Raw genomic sequence first — 18,176 nt, 5'->3', positions numbered from 1 at the left:
AGTGCTCAGGAGTATTAATGGACTAATAAAATTTCGGTTTTAGGTAAATGAACTAAATCCAAGTGTCCAAATATATGATTTGCTAAAAGGAGTCACATTTGGAAGATTTTGTAAATTTTAATATTTGAGACGTGAGACATAATTCCTTCAGATGCTGTTTCAATTCCTTCAGATGCTGTTTCAATTCCTTCAGATGTTATTTCAATTCCTTCAGATGTTGTTTCAATTCCTTCAGATGTTGTTTCAATTCCTTAAGATGTTGTTTCAATTCCTTCAGATGTTGTTTCAATTCCTTCAGATGTTGCTTCAATTCCTTCAGATGTTGTTTCAATTCCTTCAGATGTTGTTTCTATTCCTTCAGATGTTGTTTCAATTCCTTCAGATGTTGTTTCAATTCCTTATGATGTTGTTTCAATTCCTTCAGATGTTGTTTCAATTCCTTCAGATGTTGTTTCAATTCCTTCAGATGTTGTTTCAATTCCTTCAGATGTTGTTTCAATTCCTTCAGATGTTGTTTCAATTCCTTCAGATGTTGTTTCAATTCCTTCAGATATTGTTTCAATTCCTTCAGATGTTGTTTAAGTAGTATAAGTACCAAAGTGATACAAAGCTTAGCTATTTATATCCGGGTCAATGGGCACGTTCAAGTGTTTGATTTTGTTTTGTAATTTGCATCACATTGAATGTATTTGCAGCTTACGTAAGACTTGAACAACATTTTATGTCTCCTATTCAGATTTATAAAGCATTTGGAGGACATGGACTTCGAACGACGAACCTAGTGAAAAATTTTATGTTTATTATATTTGGACGGCACTTCCGTAAATCATGCCAATAGTCATCCTTCTTGATGTTTTAACCTGTAAAACCTTGTGCGAGTTTAGTGGATTGAAAATATATGTTTGGTCAGCACAATACAAAGCGGACGGCTTATAGTTAACTGTGATTCATCAGTATGAGAAAGCAAGGAATTATAATATTACGTAGGACGCTATTTTACTCTTGTTTATGTTTTACCGAATACCGGCAAGTCTTACCAAGTTGAATTATTTGGGTACGGATAGCAGAAAACCATGCCTTTCAGCTCGTTGATACTCAGAATCTGTGTTAACAAAACGAACAACTTAATAATGTTTCCAAACAGCAATCACCATATTTCACAAAATACTAATAACTCGGTATACGCCTGTTTTAAGTTACAAAAATGTTATGTCGAGTTTATTTTCATTTTTGACGATATAGCAACTGATTAGCCAGAGTGTCGCTATACACGTCATTTTATTTCAAGACCAGAAAGGTATGGTACATGTTACTAACAATGCAATGCCTGTTCTTAAATTCAGTGGAATGGATATGACAGAGCAAATGTTAAGAAATTGACACATAGTTATTTCGTCGCTATGCAGAATTGCACATACCTTGTAACTATATCTTGCTAAGTTTAGGTATTCTAGCCATGCTAGCCAAACTGGTAATGACTCAATGTTGATCAGGAAGCCTACAAACAACTTAAACAAAGATAGCGATTGTAAAGGTACAGCGATGTGTTAATAAAAATCTCTTAAAAAGGGATGAGCAGCGACAAGGTTCATCATTTGGCTATAAAATGGGGAACAAATTTAGAGTAAGCTAAAAAGTTACCTTATCAGAGTCTGAGTTGAGCAAAGACGTAACTTGCCGTAACGCAAGCTACGTCTTTGCTCAACTCAGACTCTGAAAAGGTAACTTTTTAAGCTTATGTCAATATGACAGAGTCCAATGTCAGTCTACATGCTGCTAAATTTAGAGTAATCTTTGTTGCACGAAACCACTGATGTGTGAAGTTTTGTGTGATATCATCATTTGTAGTAATACCCTCAGCTCGCACCAAACACGCGCGCACCCCCACACCCCAATCCGCATCCACATCCACACACACACACACACACCCCACCAACAAAGGCGTGGACTGTTGACACATCCCGACAAACATTGACTTACACGTACTAATAGGCCTATTCTTTTCACAACAGTAAGAAAAATAATTTATAGGTCCAGATGCAAAATATATTTATATGTGATTATGTTGTAGAAAAATTCCAACTTGCGAAGAATATTAATCTAATGAGGAGTAAATGTCCAATCCAATTTTATTGGGCCCCATGAGCCAAGGACAAGGTTGCCTATGTTTTATTCGTCTTGAAAATGACTATGTTTGTGCTACACTGAAGTTTATCACGGCAAATGCCATGTTTAAATGACCAGTACAAGTGAACTCACTGTATGCATTTATATGTGTTTCAACAATCTTTGCTATTTTTTTTTGTCACATCAGGATCAAATGTCAATATTTCGAACGACAGTACAGGCTAACTATAATTTATTTGGATATAAAGGATTTCATGATTTTTTCTTGTAGTCAAACCGTATAGTAGTCACATCTTGGATCCTTGAAACCCACTTGAAACCATTCAGAAAGGCGCATAGTTTTCACCAACACTTTCTTGCCATGTTAAATAGACAAAACACACTTAGTGTTCCCTTTTAGCAATATGGCTAAGGAATAGTAGGCTAATATAATCATGCAATCAGTTGTGGTGCAATTCAACATATAGGCCTTTAACACGTACCCCGGCCATAATCATGTACTAGTTACGACAGATGAATCATATTGCATGAAACACATCTTATCTTCTAACGAATTTTATCTTAATTGACCCAATTATACTACACAACATGACCATGAGGAAACAATCACATCATGATACAGACAACTCGACAACACCCTTAAGTTATTAATAACATTCACTAAAGGGTCACAAAAATGTTGTCACAGAGATCATCAGTCTCCTTATCATTCGGTTTATGTCGTGCTGTTTCTGATAGTGGCAAATACAGAGCGGGGATGAGACTAACCTGTATTTTGGGGTTCATTTTAAGCTCATTTATCGCGTATTTGTTCAATGGTGAATCAGAAAAAGTCACGGAGAACCACCATTCGTATGTAGGTTGTTTTGGTGAAATAGGGAGCGCGCCTGGGGGCGCTGCTCCAAAAATGGACTAAATTTAAACGCAATATTCATACGCAGAGATTGCCCATTGAAATGAATGTGATACTTTGCGTACAAAAAATGACATTGCGATTTCCCATTTTGGATACCAACGTAGAATAAAACGCAGATGCTACGTTGAAATATGCTGATTTTACCTCATGTCTAAGTCCATACAACGCGCCCAATTTTCAGGACGAAAAAGTTTCATTTTGAAAGTAAGGTCATGATGTATGGATGTAGTGATCTTTAACAAATGTTTAATCTACCAAAATATATGTTTTTGGGCAACTATAATATTGGGGAGCACAAAAAAACTATTAAGTTTAATCAGTAGGTCTAAATTTTAGTCAAAATCAAAAGCGGCCTGTTTGAATTAGGCAGAGACTCAGCTTACTGTTATTTTTTCAATCACTATGCCCTCTATCGACTTAGATTAGATTAGATCAAATATTATAGTCTTCATTCCAGCTGACTTGTTCTCCTTCGTGACGAATGAGCACAATCCAGTTTGGAACCGAGACTAGCAATATTTAACACCGTATTAACGTGAAAACGTACTTTCCACGTGCTGCGTTTGGAACATCGCAATCTCTCTAATGTAAATAATGTCGGAGGTTTGCTATTCACCCATTGCATGGTTCCGCCATGTGTGAGAAGAGCCTCGATTTGGCAGCATGCATGAAAGGTAATTGAAACAGTCATATAACATTGCGTAAAGTTATGTAATTCTTTCTTTCACGTCATGCCAGTTCGAGGCTCTCCTTACATCATGGAACCGTGCAACAGGCGAATAGTAGGGCCTATATCATTCTTACCATTTGCAGGACAAACGTTATGGCAATAAAAAGTTCGGCATTTGCGAATTTACTGACACTGGCTCCAATCAGGAAGAAGATGCCGCACGATGTCCATGTAGATAAAACCAGGTTAAGCGTATAAATAAAGAAATGCTCCGGCTCTGGTCTGAGGCCTATAAGAAACATATAATAAGAACCTTAGTGATTCATAGTGCGCCGTACCAAACCCATAAGGCCTCTGCACCCTTTACCATGTTTACAGATTGTCGATGATCATAGTGACATAATCATTACATAATACTCGAGGACTTGCAATTAAGAAGTGCACACCATTTAAACATATATAGCACAATAATCCTTCGCAGCTTCCAATGGCGTAGCCATGGCTTTTTCAAAGGGGAAGGCAGCTTTCAAGGGAGGCAATATTTGAAAAAATGCAAAAAAGGCATTAAAATGTCAAATATCATATCAGGGCGGCCAGCCTATTCAGATTCAGATTCATTTGTTTATCCCACAGGAGGCCAACATGGCCAAGAGGAGGACAAGGGAAGCTGCCCCCTGGCTACGTCACGTGCACTGCAGCTTCCCGAGTTTCGTACGATTTACATTGAAAATTGGTTTGCAAGATATGCAATTACAAAAAAGAACATAAATCCATTTTAGCATGTAACCCTCACCTATCATGTAGTATGTAATTGCAGCAAATAACAGAGTAGGTAAAGTCCGTTGTGGCAACAAATCAGCAAATATCTTAGAAACAAAATATGACGATACTCTGTAAAACCCAGTGGCTGATTCATGACTGCATCAAAAACAAAAAGAATGGTAACGCCAACAAAAGTCAAACATAAAAGGTTACTTAGGTTAGGCCTATTATACTTTACATATACGGACAACATAATTTAATAGGCTGTTAATGAAATTATTAGACTTCGGTCTCGCGGTAAATTGGTTAAACAAATTGCTTTAATTATTTACCAGAGCGACCAGCGCGGCGCACATAATCGTTGGTAAAACAGTACATCTGACCCGATTTGGCAACCTTCGTATTACCAGCACGACTCTCTAACCAAGTGAGCAGATTGGGAGATTGATATCTATTGGGTGTATGGGTGGCTCTGAAAAGAGCCGTTTGTTTTGGGCTTCACTGCCACTTGTTCGCTTCCGGCTTTTTCTGCCAGGATCGTTGGTTCCGATGATATTGCTTACGAGGCTGTTTACTTCGATATATCTATTAGAATGATGTCCATCGTAGAGATGAAATTACACACTTATAATTCTCTGGGTAGATAAATGAACTATTGTTTTTGATGTAAAAACAGACTTTCGGAATCGGAACGATTTTTTTCTGTTGTTTGAAAAACGATGAATACATAATACCCACAGATTTGGTTAGAGCATCGTTGTCATACAAATGTTCGAATCCGGGAATCCGATCAGATACATTAGGCTAAGTGTAGTTATTTTTCAACATTTATGTCCGCTGGGTGCTCTTGGGAAAGATTTAACCAAATTATTTCATTGGGCTTCATCATCATCATCATCATCATCATCATCATCATCATCATCATCATCATCATCATCATCCTTCGGCTGCGGAGCAGGCGACCACAACTTTTAACTTTCACCGGGACACGCGTCCCGATCTTTTGATAGGCTACTTACATGAAAACAACTCTCTCATCAAGGAAGAGTTCCACAGCTCCGTTATTCATTGATTGAACAAGCAACCCAATGAAGAAAAATGCCCCCACTCTGAAAAAAATACATACGCCATAATAGGGCATTAACGAGATTTAGACGTGGATGATAAGTGCAGAGCGGATGCCAAGCCTGGATACATGCGCAAAATGCTGTTGGTCCTGTGGACTAATTTGTACTCAGCTCCTCACATGGGTTGAATACGGCAACTGCGTTCTGCGCAGTTGAACCCCGCATCCACCCCTTAAATTATTAAATCTTGAAAATATCTTCATATATGTTCGTGTAGGCCTACATTTGCATCACAGAGGACACTCCAAATTACATTTTCAAGAGTTTTGCTGACATCATTAGCAGGTGTATTAGGCCCAAGGGGGTGCAAATCCTTGACGTCATCATCATCGTCATCGTCTTCATCATCATCATCATCATCATCATCATCATCATCACCATCATCATCATCATCATCATCACCATCATCATCATCATCATCATTATCATTATCATCATCATCATCATCATCATCATCATCATCATCATCATCATCATTATCATTATCATCATCATCATCATCATCATCATCATCACCATCATCATCATCATCTCAATATATCTGACCTATCCTGGATTCCTGAGGTTGCACTCTTGTCGACTTGGTAAAAAATCATACCAACAAGCAAGGCCATAAATAGGATCATTAGGACCTGTGTTGGAGAAAGGCAAAATATCAGTGTCTCTAGGCCTATTCATACTCAACATGCTCAATCACAACATTAATATTGATTTTGATAATATGGTCGTATTTTAAGAATAGTATTTTCATATCACTAGACCAGTACAGTTAGAACGCTGGACAACCGATTCTTTAAGTCTAAAAGATTCTAAAAGTCGATCGATACATGTTAAAATCAGCACAATTCAGAGATACACCTTTTTGCTATGAAATTTATTTTCGCGGTCAAATATAAAGCAATATTTTTTTTCTTCAGTAATGTCAGTTAAAAACATAGTGCTTGGATATACATTTTTTTTTTAAATCCTGGTGTAAAAATTAAGCATCAAATTGTGTCTTTTAGTGTGATATTTTTGATTTTTATAGGCCTTTAGTTCGCCCGCGAGCTTTTTACGGAATTCATTTTTTAGCGTCTCAAACTAATATGTTTGGCTAAAGAAAGATATTTCCCACCTCTGTAAGGCAATTCGTGTGGGTCTATATATTATAGTTTTGTCAGAAATTCCGTTTTTATTTTACCCTTTTTCCCTTCATGCTCCGAAAATGTCAAACTCAGTACTTTATCTCGAGAGCAACCAGCAGAAATAATCGATATTTCCATTGATTGTCATCCAGGTCGCTTTTCCATTGAAAGCCAGGATTGCCCGACCAGCGATTAGCCCAAATCCCAATTAGGTGTTCTGGTAAATGAGGTGAATTTTTCAAATTTGCTCCCGTGATAGCCTGGAATTTCAATTTATAGGGCCTATGGATTCCATGATTATGAAAACCATTTTGTCTGTTTGTTTGTTTGTTTATTTATTTACCTAGGATGAGGTCCATGGGAAAATCCACTGTCCAAACCTAGAAAAATTAGCGTGTTATTATAGGGGATTTTAATTTTCTGTCCCTCCTATCTCCAGGTGAATTTTATATCGCGGGTTGGCATTTTCATTACACCCTTCGGACTTGTGTTCGGGTTTGTTTTTAATTGGACATGTAGGCCTATTTGTCATAATTTAGCGCTAAAGGACATACTTTCTAAATGTATAGCTATAGCTGTGCTATATATATAAATATTATTATGTAACGGTATACATGTAATATTATTGTAGGCCTATGGGGGTGCAGAGGTGTGTGAGGTGGGTAGTGGGGGTGTATGTAGGGATGGTAGTGGTACTCACCACATTTTAATCATGACTTTCAATGCAAGACTCATTGTTGCCACAAACGTTTTTTCTTTAGGTTATTTAATAGGTTTTTATAAACTTCCATGTTTAACCTTGCATTGTTTTGGCTGCTTCATTATGACTTTCGGTGGGTTTCCAAAAGCAAACAAACAAACAAACAAATTTCAAACAAACACAAACAAAAGGCACCATACCCAGTCACCTTCATGACAATTGAAACACTAGGACAAGTATTAACATCCAAGTTATTCTGTTTTAGGCAAGCAATTTTTAATTAATTGCTTGAACAGGTTTTTGTTTAAAAACAAAAACCTGTTTAAATTAACAATGATAATGAATGGTTCTTATAAGGCACAATTTCTTCCGATGAGGAACTCAAAGCGCGTAAAGCACGAAATTGACAAACAAACATAAAACAATCAATTTACAAATATTGGATTTAAGCTGGCGTTTAAATAACGAAAGTCTGGGGATGTTACGAAGGTTATTTGGAAGTGTGTTCGAAACAGTTTGCTTGAAAAAACATACAGCGTAATATTTATGTTTTGTAAATGAAAGTTTTGTTTAAAATATTGCCCAATTGTAAGATGTAAGATTGTTGGGCAAAGTTGTTTTGAGGAAAAGCAAATTTCAACACATTGGTCCGATGATCACGGTGATGATGAATTCAAATAATTAATCACTCACGTGATGAAAGATCCTCATAACATGATCAGTGTCATACAGGGTGTATCAAAATGATTGGTACCGGGCTATGTGACATTTTCAAAAATTAATCAAAAATATACAATTGCTAATTAATATAGTTTTTGTACTATAAATAGAAAGGGGCATATGTTAACTTATTGATCTAATAATCTGAAGTTGATAGGTTGATGCATCTGGGAGCTATTGTCATTTAAACGAAGATCGACGTAATCATGGTTTTACTTACACAACACAAGATGAATAGGTTCACTGCTTGAACCATTTATTGCATACATGCTCTTCAATATCTCACCTCAGTCTACTTAGCATAAAATTGCTTTAGAACGATAGTTCCTGAAGTCCCTGCCTTACGACTCTGGGAGTGTGAGGTGAAGCCCTATCTTGAAAGAACTTTTAAAGCACCTAGGATGGATCCATTCTGTAACTGCAAGCCCATATCAAATTTTAAAACATTGCAAGTTATAGCATGTTTGCATGGGATACTCCTTGCGCTTGGTAACTGTCTTCTAAATCTTCTCTGCAATTCTCCATAGCTTCGTGTCAACCAGTCATTCTCAACTATGAATGCACACTGAAGTGTGGAATACTGTGGGGCCATTCCAAGGTCTAAACTAAAATACACTGTCTATACAGTCTATAGCCATTCTGCCACACCATCTACTTAGTAATCTCAATACTACAATTTAAATTACCGCCATGGAAGGTGTTGATATACACAAACTTCTTTCACCCACCTAAATTATTCAAGTCAATAATATTACTCTCAACCAATAAATATTGATTATAACATTTATATATATTATGAATGAAGAAATAGGCAAGGAAAATATTAAACATTTCCATGATTTTCAACATATCATTCTCACAAGGTATTTGCAGTAAAATAGAGCTTTGAAATGGTGCGCTACTGATCCAGCGTTACGATGAAAAGTGTAAAAACACCTACTTTCCTTTAGAATCATGTAACTTCTGAACAGAATGTGCTATCGTTATGATCTAAAATTCTTAGAGAAGATAAAACTACTATAATTACAAATATTTAAACAATTAGTCCTAAACGGACACAAAAACTAGTAAAACAATTCGGCAAAAAATGAGAAGTCTTCGGTACCAATCATTTTGATACACCCTGTAGGAGCGCTAGGCCTGGGAATATCTTTGCTATATTGAAGTTCTGGCAACACTTTAGCCAGGCCGGGCACCCAGAGATATCGATCCACAATGCTAATATGTGACGTGTCATGTCAAAAGGAGACACTTTTGGGCAGGATCAGCCAAAAATCTGCCCAGGGGAGATTTTTTCACAATTTGGGTTTGTTGCAAATTTGTGATGTTGTTAATGTTAATAATATTGTTTGATAGTTTCAGACCTGAATATAACTGTCATCTTCTATTTTTTGAGATATCTTTCAAGGTAATTCCTACTCCCAACATTGTCAATAATATTTTTAAAGGCCGATATCTCAATTTCCAATTTCATAATACCATAACTTACGAACTCAATATCTTCATTTAGGAATCTCCGATTACATTGGGGGAAACGGCGTTGTGGAGCAAAATATCTCTATATCTAAGATATGTAAAAACCTCAAAATTGATAACCTGCCCAAAAATGTCTCCTTTTGACATGACACGTCACATATTAGCCTCAGATTTCACGCGTGGATTTTGAAAATTTTCGGCCGGCAGTAAAAAATGGTGAAATCAAAACGGAAATTCTGACAAAACTATGATATATTGCTCACGGTGATGTGCGTTAGAAAGTTAGAGAGTTGAAGCCTATCAAAATCGAAAATCTTACACTAAATGACTGAATTTCACGCCTAAGTTTAACACTAGGATTTGAAAAAAATACAGTATCAAGCATTACAGTTTTTCCTGACATTTACTGAAAAAAAATAAAATTATTGCTTTTCATTTGGCCGAGAAAATTAATTTTACATTGAAAAGATGTAACTCAAAATTTTGCTCATTTCAACACCAAATTCGATCGTTTGTATTGCCTCATTAAATGACTGAGTGAGCCTTGCATAACAAAAGAATTGGGTTGTCCTGCGGAGAGACTGAGTAGACCTAAGGTTTTCTTTCAAAAGAAAAAAAATCCTAATAAATTGCACGACCACGATTACAGACGACAATCCAATCATGATTGATAAAGCAGGATTATGTATAGGATAATTAATAATGATACATAATACTCGTAAATAAATCGTACGCATGCTCGTGTGCACAACTGACGTCGATCGCGGCTTGCGATCGATAATAAATTTTAATTAACTATCACCGGTAACTCACCTGACCATAAGACGATTTGGGGTTGCGTAAATAGTTTAAAAAAGCTCTCTTGCTGCAGTAACGAAACTGAAATAAACCAAGTGAACGTTAAAGGTATAACTTGGGAGCTCCTGGGGCATAACCAAATACTAAACGGTGTCTAATTACTGCCTACTATACACCGGTCCACATAAAAGAACACTTGGAGACTATATCACTCCATCTTAAAGGCGATTTTTGAAATATTTCAGTGTTGCAGTTATAGGAAAAATATTTACGCTCGTATACGAAAAATATCCGAGTGTCCCTTTAATTACCTGTGTGGAAAACGATGTTGGATATGTAACCGAAGCACCAATTGCACCCTCCTTCCTTTCATAAGACTCAAAGATGCATCTTGTTTCATGTTCCATGTCTTCGTAATATTTTGAACGCTTAAAATAAACGGCCAAAGAAGTGTGGCGGCCAATAGTGTCCGCACGAGGACGCTGCCCTCTCTCTGCTGCATCTGACGCTGTCGCTGAAATAAAAATAGATCCAAAACTCTCCACAACAAAGGTAGTGTACGTAATATTGCAGGTATAATATTAGGTCTCGCATACTGACGAATCCAGATTACCATCTGGGTCCGTCCCGTTGTGATATACTGACTGTAGAGGGCGACATATTGATAACAGCCAAATGGCAGCTACCAGTGCTCGTCGAATCACTTCCACTTCACGGGTTTCACAGGTTCTTCTAGAGCATAACCACCACCAATCTCATGGAGATATGGGAAGGGTGATTGAATGTGAATTTTTTTCTGATTTTTCACAATTTGACGAGAGCAACTGCTGCCATTTAACAGGCGTAATTGCTCTTACGTCGTCTGCTATAGGGCCCACTTTATTTAGTGGTGTGGACTCATATGTATCAATTCAGAATCACATTTATTATTGCACAAGTGCGTGCTATAATGAAAGAGCGAGATAAAAAAACAATAAATCGCGCCTGTCGTCAGGGCAAAGGCGCGGCGTGATTGGTTGCCGACTTGCGCAATACGGCATTTTCTGTCTAGTTGTCAGAATTTCTGAAGCGCACTAGTCTTTTTTTTTTTATCTCTGTCCTTCGTTGTAATCAGCGGGTGACTTTAGGCATGCCAATGACTTACCTAACATGTCGTCAGCAAATTGTGGATCCCCTACTTTATCTGACGTGATAGCTGCTTGGTTCTCTATGACAACATCTAGAAAGAAATCGGCTGGGTTGTTATGTTCTTCACAAACGTAACCTAAAGATAATAAACGACATTTGGTATTCAAGTAACAAACTGGCAAAGAAATGATAATACATGTAAATTACATCATCGAGTTACAAATAAATTATTTGTAGTTCCATAATCTCGTCATATGTAAATAACTGTCAAATGTGGGTTTCCTTTTTTAACAACCCTGTATGGAACGGAGGACATGGTGGACTTTACTGGACTAGCGGTACGTGCTAAAACACATATTAAATCGGAACGTTCATGGTTCGAATCCCGACGGTGGTGCTTTCGTGTTGTGCCCTAAGAAAAGGCTTTTTATTGTATCGCTCCAGATTGTATTAGCATAATAAAGTTCTGGGAAGGTAAAACAGACTCTTTGTGTGGGAGGAGTGTCGAATCCCCAACAAAAGGTGTCAGTGGAGATTGGCCCAAACGCCAAAGCGAAATAGATGAGCACGTCGGCATGTGAGTATTGCTCCGGCATGACTTTAGGCACAACATCTAATTTGGTGCTATAGCGCTATCGGTACCCGGTAACATGATGTAATTAATTATATCAAGTATAATAATTAACATTTGGAGAGTGTTCTCGTTTTTAATTGAAAAAAAAGGCAGAAAAGGTTACCATGGCTACGATAGAAAGAGTCATTGGTATAATTGAAGACCGAATTAAAAAGACTAGTTTGCGTCTGACGTCAGTGCAAAGGCGCGGCCTGATTGGTTGCAGCCCTGCGCAGTACGGCATTTTTGGTCTGGTTGACAGGACGTCATACGCAATCTAGTCTTTTTAATTCAGTCTTCAATTATACCTATCGGGTTATCGATAGCGCTATAGGACCAAATTAGATGTCGTGCATTACCTTTACTAGGGATGACCATCATAATTTCATGTTGCCCCTTTTGCTACAAAAGATTATTTTCTGGAAAGAACTCATCAACAGAAGTATTTTGGTGGTTAAATGGTCAAAATCGGTCAAAAACTTTTCGAATTATGAATTTTCAAAGTTTCCCATTCTGACCGGTCATTGAACGAAATAAATTGACAAAGTCTAAATATAGCAATGTGAGCAAAATTGGTATAAGCATATATTTACCTTTTTATATTTCTTTATTTTAATATATATGCAAACATGAAACAAGCATATTGTGAAAGTATCAAAGGGTTTCTTATGAAATGGCACTTTACTAGTCAATAGCATTAAGTATTTCTTCAAACCGAGGCACTGAAATCATGCTTTTAGAAAACATTTGCCAAAAATCATCCATAATGGCCAAAGTGGCACAAAATCAAAAGTCCAGTGTGAACTTTTTTTCCACAACAATATACACTACACATAAGAAAAATACTAATGTACTGCAAGGGATTTTCAACATAGGAATCCAAACAATCAAGTACCAACATGCACAGCTTTATCCTGATATCACTTCTGGGGTTTTAACAAAATGTTTAACCTCTATTGTGATTGGCAGCAGCATAAGGTATCTCTTTGATAGCTGATAATGCCCAGCCATTCAGCAAGTGGCTAATAACAGACCTTGATAGGCTTGAATGAATACTGTCATGTGCTACAAAACCATCACATCCAGGGCCTGGTCACACCATGTGCTACAGAGAGCACAGTACTTTAACAATGGAGTGAAAGACTCATTATTGATTAGGCGCGTATTTTAAAAGTACAGCTCCTGTGCGTGTATAGCAGCAAGTCAGTGCAGATGGTATAAATATAAGAAAATGTTTAGGGTTGAGATCAGGTGAATAATACAACAAATGAGCATGAAACTTCACATTTATGTTCAGAAAGGTGTCTATTTAACATGATTCGAAAGGTGTTTGGAAATTCCAAAGGGAAGCTGGTGATTTAATTTTTAACTCGAGATCTACTTGTCCGTTTTTTTTTCCTTTTTACAGAGGGTATGATAGAGGTAATAACAACAACTCTGCCAAATTACAGCTCAGTAGGTCAAGGTGTTCACCTGATCTTTTTCATCTGAATATTTTGTGCCATTCTGAGCAGTGCTGCACTGGGCCACTGGCAATTAAGCGCACTGTGGCGATTGACCAATTTTGACTCACACTTACAGAAAAACCAAATAAGTTATGATGCTGTAATTTGCAGGATAGTTACAAAACATAATTGGCATTAACATCTCCAATTTTTACAGAAAAATTATGAAAAATAAAAGAATGAGCTCAATTTAGAAATGTCTGTGCAAGCAGTGCACAGTTGAGCTCCCTGCATGTCTATGGGAGTGTTCTAATCAAGTTGATGGTTCATTGGTCACCCCTACCTTTACCTTACCTATATATAACCTCTGACGACACAAAAAAGAAAACATACCAAGTGATGCAAAGTACTCCAGAAGCTCTGTGTTAGGCCCATGATAAACGGTCTCTCCTTTTGATAACAAATGGAGTTTGTCAAAAAGACGGAATATACTAAAACGAGGTTGATGAATTGAGAAGATGATGTTTCGGCCTCTCTTTGAGAGTCTGAAATAATAAAAGAAGAATATTTTAGTAAACGATAGGCATATATATGTAAGTACTATACAAATGAAGTGACTATATTTCAAAATTCACACGACAAGCGTCGTGTAAAGCAACATCGGGACAACATCACTTGGGTGTACTATGATGTTTTGCTACTATAGGATCCACAACTTATAAGTTCCTCCTAAATACTTGTTAAAATAAATCGAAAAATATTTGACAAAATGCAAACGTGTAAAAAGGTATGGGTAGCCGTATTTGTTTTACACATATGGACCAAATTATAGCGTCGCACGTCATTGCGTTCAGTCACAATGGTTCATTGGGTAAAAAAGAGACCATAGGACTCAGCTCTCAAACAATACAGTATAGGCCAGGTCTATGCATGTGTTTGTTGAAGAAAACCTGAATGCTATGGACTCAGGTGCAACTTTTAAAACGGCCTCTTTTCTTAAACAATTAACCATTTTGACTGAACGCAATGACGTGTGACGCTATAAATTGGTCCACATGTGTAAAACAAATAGGGGTATACATATCTTTTTACATTTTTACATTTTGTAATATATTATTTGACTTATTCTAAAAAGTATTAGGGGGAACTTATAAGTTGTGGACCGTATACTACTGACTGCAAGGACACACAAAATGTGCTTTGCCACTGGATATACATGTTATACCAGTGGCGTAGATTTTTTTTGACATTGGGGGGGGGGTGAGGTTGGTAAAATTTTCTTGATATAAAGTATACTGAATCCAGTACCTTTTGGCTCCAGAATAAGTTTATGGAGAAAATGTGCGCGAAGAAAAATTTTGCCATTTTGAAGCTAAACTGATGCAATATGAAGCACAAGTTGAATAAATTCGCGCGAAGCGCGTAAAAAAATTGGCACTTTTGGGGCTAAAATAGCCAAATATGAGGTTAATTTGGTCAAAAACACACATAGAGCCGTCAACATTGGGGGGGGGGGATGATTGTATGGACCATCCCCCCTGGCAAAATATTGGGGATGATAAATCCCCCCATCCCCCCCGGGATGAAATATATTGTACAGAAAATCTCTAATAAATGAAACCCCCTCTTCCCGGTTGAACTTACAGCGCCATCGTAGACATGACAGACCCTGCTGTACTTGCATCGAGTCCGGTTGTAGGCTCGTCCATGAAAAGAATACTTGGTTTAATTATCAACTCCATGCCAATATTTGTTCTTTTCCTCTCTCCGCCAGATATACCGCGTATAAATTCACCACCGACCTGTAATAGAAATATTGACTTATAATCGCGAGGTATGCATTCCTGCAGCAGAGACGGACACGACGTGTTGTGTACCTTGGCGCCTTACTTATCCCACCGAAGTGTATAATGGGAAGCTGTTTAGGAATAATTACAATCATCGGGTTACAACTTATAATGTGCTTAGAGCAGTTGCACTACGGTTGAGTCTTTGTTAGCGCAAAAAGGATACTGATGACTAACATGACTAATGTAGGGTCTATCTCAGTGGTAGTCAAATTGTTTTGAATTATGTCGACTATACGCACGGTGGAGTCCACGTTAAAATACCCAACATTTATTTTTTTAGCTTTTGTGCCTTAATAGGCCTAAATTGTTACGGCATTATTATCGAAGGTAAGTTGTTTGTCTACACGGTCGCTCCGTGCAGAGACACGCTTGGGTTGCAAAAACAGCAAAAAGTAGGTGTAGAGAAAGTCAGTAGGCCTATCTGAAAGTCTGCGTTGAGCATCCCGTAAAAAATTTTGTGGAGAAAAAAAAAAAAAAAAAAGCCTATAACAATGTAGGTTTGTGGAAAGGAAACAGACAACAGACTTGAAGATAAAGATCAAGGAACAATTATGTGAACAATTTTACTGTCAGTTTCTGGTTCTTAACTGCCATCACTGTGTTAAAATATATTCACCTCGGTGGGGGAGGGGTGGCATTTTCTCCGTGCTGCTATGACGCTACGCCAAAACACTGTTTACATACCGGTGGTATCATTCTCTTCTTCTGTGATCGATAAAACGCTAAACGTCAAGATGGTATAAAATACCTGCGAGTTTGCACAGTCCTGAAGGCTCAATTCCTCTACAACATCCAGGACTCTCTGTCTTCTTTCTTCTTTGGACACAATTGGAGGAAGTCGCAATGCTGCCGAGAAGGCGAGATTCTCTTGGACCGTGAGCGTTCCCATGACAACATCATCCTGAATGGTGAAAATAACAATCAATTCAATGATTTTAATTCTGAGGTAAGTCGAGTTTGAACTTAAGTTCAAACAAGAAAATACGCCCATCAAGTCGTTCCCCGTGGCAAAAAGACTGTACACCTTTAAACTCTTATTTCACCATGTTTAACATAAATATCTAAGAATTGTTGGTTTGTGTGTGACCACTTTTGATTTAAATTTAAATCTAAATTTTAAATCGATAAGACTTGAATTCTAAATAATACTCTCTGCTACTGACCTGCACAACATATCCTGATATAAGTCTGAAATCGTATGGTTGTGGTAAGCCATTGATGAGGACAGTTCCTGATAAACCTTTCTTGTCTTTTCTTCCAGCAAGAATATCTAATAAACTGAAACAAGGGAGGTAGAAATTAAGTATACCGTATTATTTTATACCATAATATGTTTCTTTAATCGTTATACTCTAAATTGTGAAGATTTCAAAATAAATGTTAAATCTGAAAGGATAATCTAGATCTAAAACATATCAAAATGCAAATCTATGAGAAATTGATTTAAATTAGTTCTTAATCTTTTTAAGATTGTTTAGTTTTCCAAAATTTTAGTGTAATCCTAATTATCATTTGAATCAACGCAGTATACCTATCTTTACACTTAGTCAAAATCCTTAGGTAATTCAAAACAGGGTATTACGTCGGCTCTAGTCATTATTGGCTTATATCTCTGGGATACTTAAACTTTGCTCTCTGGTTCTGGACAAATCAACATATTATTGTGCAAAGTGACCGTTCTTCTATACGAGGGGGTATCCAAAAGTTTTTGACATCACCCAGAAGGAAAAGAGCTATATTGATGAAATTTTGTCAGTGTAATCACTGGTCCTTATGTACAATATGGTCCAAAAATGGTCTCATAAGTATATTTACTTTCTTTACATGGGGCACTAGATGGGCAATAGGCGCATAACCTGCAATATGGTGAAAATTGAGGCACGCATCATGATTAAGTTCCTGCATTTGAAGGGTTAGGCCTACAATGCTCAGAAAATCTATGATGAAATTAAAGCAATCTACGGTGATGATTGCCCATCATATGGCACTATTGCTTTTTGAAAGAGGAATTTCCAAACTGGCCGCATGTCCCTCACAGATGAGCCAAGAAGTAGACGTCCATCACTTACGGATGATGCGGCCACAGTGAAAAAAACTCAAGAAAGTGGAGGATCTTATCATGAAAAGGTTATGCGCCTACTTCCCATCTAGCGCCACCTGTGAAGAAAGTAAACATACTTATGAGACCATTTTTGGACCATAATGTACATAAGGACCAGTGATTACACTGACAAAATTTCATCGGTATAGCACTTTCACTTCTGTGTGATGTCAAAAACTTTTGGATACCCCCTCGTATATATATTCGCGTGCGTATTCCAATATTTTACTGAAAGCCTTTGAATGTTGATCAAAATCTGAGAAGGTAATGCTGACAGTAATTAAAGGTAGGTTTCTACTTTGACTCTGACTGGATACTGGCCAACGTTCCCTGCGGGAATCACACGGTCAGGAAGTGTGTACGTGTGCCTGATGATATACTTAGTTAGTCTTGCTTGTAAATGTGGCTTGCTATGGCTGTTTTGAAAGTATTGGGTTCTTGTATACTGGCTATTGATTCTGGTATAGAGTTCCAGTCTCTTATTGTTCTTGGGAAATAGGAGTTCTTTATTTTATTTATACCATTCGGCCCGTGGGCCTGGCACAGCCCAATATTGCAAAAGCAATAAATTAAAGGGAGGCCAAAACATCAAAACAACAAAAATAAAAAGATAACTTAA

The 18,176-nt window shown here is 37.3% G+C and overlaps 1 protein-coding gene across 1 annotated transcript in view; it reads right to left on the bottom strand.

The window, feature by feature from the left end:
• Positions 1-349: 349 nt before the first annotated feature.
• LOC140150133 (broad substrate specificity ATP-binding cassette transporter ABCG2-like) overlaps positions 350-18,176 on the bottom strand; it is a 40,692-nt gene continuing 22,865 nt past the window's right edge. The window contains exons 4-16 of the mRNA XM_072172137.1: positions 16,620-16,734; positions 16,205-16,357; positions 15,251-15,408; positions 14,000-14,151; positions 11,565-11,684; positions 10,732-10,934; positions 10,436-10,501; positions 6,149-6,234; positions 5,495-5,584; positions 4,507-4,631; positions 3,848-4,002; positions 1,419-1,508; positions 350-565 (exon numbers count right to left, since the gene is read on the bottom strand). Coding sequence (XP_072028238.1) covers positions 350-565; positions 1,419-1,508; positions 3,848-4,002; positions 4,507-4,631; positions 5,495-5,584; positions 6,149-6,234; positions 10,436-10,501; positions 10,732-10,934; positions 11,565-11,684; positions 14,000-14,151; positions 15,251-15,408; positions 16,205-16,357; positions 16,620-16,734 — 1,729 coding nt within the window. The remainder of the gene's footprint in view (positions 566-1,418; positions 1,509-3,847; positions 4,003-4,506; positions 4,632-5,494; positions 5,585-6,148; positions 6,235-10,435; positions 10,502-10,731; positions 10,935-11,564; positions 11,685-13,999; positions 14,152-15,250; positions 15,409-16,204; positions 16,358-16,619; positions 16,735-18,176) is intronic.

This window comes from Amphiura filiformis, chromosome 4, assembly GCF_039555335.1.
Source record: "Amphiura filiformis chromosome 4, Afil_fr2py, whole genome shotgun sequence".
NCBI lineage: Eukaryota > Metazoa > Echinodermata > Ophiuroidea > Amphilepidida > Amphiuridae > Amphiura > Amphiura filiformis.
Note: the sequence above shows the minus strand (reverse complement) of the source record. Positions and strands in the feature narration are given on the sequence as shown.